Below are 4952 nucleotides of genomic sequence, written 5' to 3'. Positions count from 1 at the left end.
GTAGGCCCAAGGGGGGCGGGATGGGGGGTGTCTGGGGGGGTGTCTGGTACGGGGAGCAGACTGGGGATGTCTCGGGGGGAGGAGGTGTTGGAGAGCAGGACAGGGGTGTCTGACACGGGGAACAGAGGGATGTGTGGGAGGGGAGGGTGGGACAGAGGGAAGGGCTGTCTGGGGGGCGTGGGGGGCAGGCTGGGGGTCTCTGACACAGGGCAGCCCTGTGCGTGCAGGATCAAGTTCTCCCTGAGCGCTGAGGAGCTGTGTGGCCCATGAGGTCTCTTTAACACTGGTCACGTCCACACCGAGGAGAGGCATCATGTTTGTAAACATGTTAACTCATGGGACGATAAACTTAACTTCGTACCTAGCAGAGATGGGGACAAGTTTAAAAACAAAATAACTTTAAGACCAGCTAACGTGTCTTTACGTGTGATTGTCCATGTTCAGACTAAACTCAAAATCATGTATAACACCTTGTTGGTTAATATTTTTCTCGGGTAGATATCGCCAATGAAAATGATCAATTTGGGGGTGTTTTTGGTTTGTCTTGTTAAAAAATGTACTGTATCTGCTTCTGTTTATTGTCTGACAGAGCACATTGTAAAGCCTATTAGTTTACTCTGACTTTTTTGAATCGGTGGGCCGAGTTGTGAGGTTTTTGTTCTTGCAGGGTTTGGGACTCTTGTTACTCTAACTTTGTCATAGATTTTTAAGACCAGAGGGGATCATATAGTCTGACATCCTGTATAACTGACCAAATAATTTTGACCTTGTTTTAGCTTGATTCTGTATACATCTTTAAGCTTTGTATTTGTGAATGTGTAATGTCATGACTGCACTATATAAATAAAATATAACATTTTTGCTTTGGTGAGGCATTGTTGATTTTTACCTGAAAATGGGGATGCTGTCTTCACCCTTTGTCTTATGTTTTTGAATGTCAGAGGTCAGTAGCTCACTTTTTTTTTGTAAAATAACACAAAGGCTCCAGTCCAATCTGTGCTTACACCAGCATGGAATCCCACTGGAGTCATTGGGGACATGAATTGGTGCAGGGTTCCTTTCAAGTGGATCAGGTTGCAGGATCAGGCCCATAGTGTGGGGACAAGGTGATAGTCAGTTTTTGTGGCTTCTGTATGATGTATAAGAGGACCAGAAGTGTGTCTTATTGACTGTTTTTGTTTTTAACCTTAGAAATCTTCGGAAAGTCAAGTCTGATCTTGCCTGGTTTTGCTGGAGGACTTTCGTGGAGGTTTCAGAGAAGTAGGTTTGGTGCTTTCTAAGCCTGGCGCTTAGAGCGGGTTACAAAAAGTCCCTAAGAAGTGCAAGCTATAACCCTTTTCTCGTTATTTCTTATGTTTCTAGGGCCTTGATTGTCTTATCTGAAATCAGAGATGGAAATATACACCTGAGGAAAAACCACTTTAAATCTGCTTTGTCTGTATTCATATGGATGAATCCAGGATGTTCCAAGGAAACACATTTGATAATTACTTGAATTCAGTCGCCCCAATTTGTGAAGATGATGCTTTCCAAAAGAAAGGGCACAATGCAAGGACCCTTAGCCCTGAAGAAGCTGAGAAACTGGCAAGAGATCAAGTCTTGGTGTCTGACTTCAAAAAACTGAAACTGGAGAAAGAGGCACAGAAGAACTGGGATCTGTTTTACAAAAGAAACAGCACAAACTTCTTTAAAGACAGGCATTGGACAACTAGAGAGTTTGAAGATTTAAAAGCATGCCGGGAGGTGAGCCATTACATTAGTTCTACAAAGTAAAGGAGAAAATATTGCTAATTATTTTCAAATGATTTAATAGTTCTCCAAATAAGATATATCAGTGACAGATCACTGTTGTATGTCAAGTGTGCAGTGTTGTGTAGTTGATAGCTTCCATTACTTTTAAGATAAAATATTTGAAACTTTTTTTGATTGGACTTTTCATCCTATTCTCTCCTCACTATCTCTGTTAGTAGGCTCCATCGGGACCCATCTGAAAGTTTCAAAAGTTGAAATCTCTTATGAAGTCTTTGAATAATAGTGGATGATTGACCTATATTTTGCATTCAGACCCACTCTCTAGAACAGTGGTGCCCAAACTTTTCCTGTCGTGCCTCCCACTTACCAGTAATGGAATTTGTCCATGTCCCCCCCTCCATTACTGCACAATTGGCTCAGCAAAGGAGCTGGGGCCTGAACGGGAAAGGAAGAGGATCTGGGGCTAGAGGCAAAGCTGGCCTGGGGTTGGAGAGGGAATCAAACAGAGCTGGGCCAGGGGTGTGGCTATGTCTGGGGTGGGGCCATGGCTGCAGATGGAGCCAGAAGCAGAGCTGTGGCTGGGGCAGGGTCGGAGAGGAGCTGGGGGCTGAATGGCGCTCCCTCTCCAATCCGCATGGGGGCTGGCCTGGTCCTTTCTCTCTGCACCCCCTAGAGGGGCGCGCCCCACAGTTTGGGGACCACTGCTCTAGAATATTTGCTCTGTGTCCTAAATTATATCTGAGTTCCTCTCTTTCTTCCAATTTTCAGACACAAGTTGCAAAGCTTTTGAGCATCCTGTTATAAAGTCACCTATCTAGAATAGCCAATGCATTAAAATATACATTTTAAAAACACATTCAAATGTATTTGTTGTTCACGCTATTTAATAAAAGGGCCAAGGCAAAGAGGATAGCATAATTTGATCGTTGCTGAAATGAGTAGATCACAAATGAGATTTTAGTAGTTTTTAAAGAGAAACTTAATGTAATATAAATTAAAGTCTATACTTCACAATGTCAAATTGCCAGCGGAAGGATACTTCCGATTTTAAACTGATAATTGAAACTCTAATCCTAACTTTAAAATGTGAAAAGCAGTATCTTTGTACTATGAGGATCAAACACAAGTGATGTGCCTTATGCTTGGCCTCTTTCTCCCATATAGTTTGAAGATCAGAAACTGACCATTCTTGAAGCAGGCTGTGGGGTTGGAAATTGCTTGTTTCCACTTTTAGAAGAGGACTTGAATATCTTTGCTTATGCCTGTGATTTCTCTCCAAGAGCTGTTGAATATATAAAGGTTGGTGTGATATTTGTCTGTATTTTTAGTGCTTCTTTAGAAACTTGTGCTCTTCAGAGTCCAGATTATCTAGCTTTGTTTTCTTCTATAAGGATGGTAAACTGTCCTGTATGGAAGAGGAGAGAAACTGATATACAGTATTGAAGCTTAATTTACAAGAAATTGAATCATCACTGAGGACCTGATTTTCTAGTATTAAATCATATTACTGTAATAGTAAGTGTGAATGTTGTACTTAGATATTTCCTAAAAGTTAAGTTTGGTCAATGAGAATAATAGACTGATTCAGCAAAGAAAGTCCTTTCCCCTCCCCCCCCCCCCAATGTATTTATGTCCTGGCAAACAACACAATACAACACAAATTTGATTTGGGACATAAACTCAGCTGTGACATCCTTTGCAAGGAACGAGGAGGGACAACCAGAGTGATCTTGAAAACAAAAACAGAGAGGATCTTTTCAAGAAAATTTGAAGACCTATTATAAACAGATAGCATGTTTATACTCATTAATTTATTTTTATACAATACATTACACCCTCGCTAGAATGCCTAACAAACCTTTGGCTATAATGAACCCAGTCCCTGGATCCTACCTCCAGCCCCGGGACCGCTGGTGTAATTGTGTTATTTTGACAAAATATGCAGAATTTTAAAATAGTGTGCAGAATTTTTAATTTTTGGCATAGAATTTTTAATTTTTTGGAACAGAGTTCCCTCAGAAATAGTGACACAGCACTCCAGTGACACTGTAGTGCTTAGTGAAGACGCTACCTATGGCAACAGGAGAGCTTCTCCCATCAGCTTAGGTACTCCACCTTCCCGAGAGTTGGTCGATATGTTGATAGGAGAAGCCTTCCTGTCAACGTAGCACTGTCTACACTGGGGGTAGGTTAGTATAACTCCATCACTCAAGGGTGTGGATGTTCCACATCCCTGAGCCAACAAAGTTATACCAACATCATTTCCTAGTGTAGACCATAGTGTGACTATGGACTTGAGTAAACAGAAAGCTTGGAGTGAATGCACTTTTGTAGTTCTGTTTCCTTTTGTTGTGCTCCCAGTTTAAAAAAAATTAAAATCACAAAATACAATTTTGTCTTTTATAATTTTATAGCGAATGCTGTTACTTTTCAACTAAAGCAACATCTTTTCACTCCATAGAAGAACGCTTTATATAATATTGAGAGATGTAAAGTATTCCAATGTGATCTGACCAAAGATGACCTTCTGGAAAACATACCAGCAGATTCTGTGGATGTTGTCACATTAATATTTGTGCTTTCTGCCATTCACCCTGACAAGATGCACCTTGCCTTGCAAAATATTTATAAGGTAAATGTGTAAGTATAACTTAACAGTTTTGGGTGGGGGAGGAGGTTTGGTCTTTTTTGACTCAAGAATACGATTCCACTCTGAAAAGAAACTATGTGAAAATGACAGGTTTCAGAGTAACAGCGGCGTTAGTCTGTACTCACAAAAAGAAAAGGAGTACTTGTGGCACCTTAGAGACTAACCAATTTATTTGAGCATAAGCTTTCGTGAGCTACAGTAACTCACGAAAGCTTATGCTCAAATAAATTGGTTAGTCTCTAAGGTGCCACAAGTACTCCTTTTCTTTATGTGAAAATGGCACCTCTTTAGTTAGTACTTTACTCCCTAAATGAATTCAGTCACATTTGCTTACTATGGGGACTAAAATAAGTTTTGACTACATTTTTCTTCTGTTAGTTCTGAGTGAGTGACCTGGATTCTCCTGTGGCTTGTGCATCATCAACATATCTAAATTCATGTTACAAAATTTTTCATGTTGATAATATGACATCTAAATTGCTGTAGGACTGGCTGTTAGAAGAAAAATCTTTTTTGCAAGTAACCTAAGCAGATTTGCTATATGGTCCTT

At 40.5% G+C, this 4952-nt stretch overlaps 1 protein-coding gene and 1 long non-coding RNA gene across 4 annotated transcripts in view; one reads left to right on the top strand and one right to left on the bottom strand.

The window, feature by feature from the left end:
- Nucleotides 1–4952, top strand: part of METTL6 (methyltransferase 6, tRNA N3-cytidine) — a 42969-nt gene that overhangs the window by 186 nt on the left and 37831 nt on the right. For both annotated transcript variants that reach the window (XM_074945586.1, XM_074945585.1), the window contains exons 2-5: nucleotides 1192–1260; nucleotides 1363–1743; nucleotides 2917–3051; nucleotides 4214–4384. In XM_074945586.1, coding sequence (XP_074801687.1) covers nucleotides 1447–1743; nucleotides 2917–3051; nucleotides 4214–4384 — 603 coding nt within the window. In that variant the 5' untranslated portion in view covers nucleotides 1192–1260; nucleotides 1363–1446. The remainder of the gene's footprint in view (nucleotides 1–1191; nucleotides 1261–1362; nucleotides 1744–2916; nucleotides 3052–4213; nucleotides 4385–4952) is intronic.
- Nucleotides 2811–4952, bottom strand: part of LOC141982972 (uncharacterized) — a 28431-nt gene continuing 26289 nt past the window's right edge. For both annotated transcript variants that reach the window (XR_012638258.1, XR_012638257.1), the window contains exon 4: nucleotides 2811–3157. This is a non-coding gene — a long non-coding RNA (uncharacterized LOC141982972). The remainder of the gene's footprint in view (nucleotides 3158–4952) is intronic.

This window comes from Natator depressus, chromosome 2 (assembly GCF_965152275.1).
Source record: "Natator depressus isolate rNatDep1 chromosome 2, rNatDep2.hap1, whole genome shotgun sequence".
In the NCBI taxonomy this organism is placed as follows: Eukaryota; Metazoa; Chordata; order Testudines; family Cheloniidae; genus Natator; species Natator depressus.
This window is presented reverse-complemented; position numbering and strand designations above follow the sequence as displayed.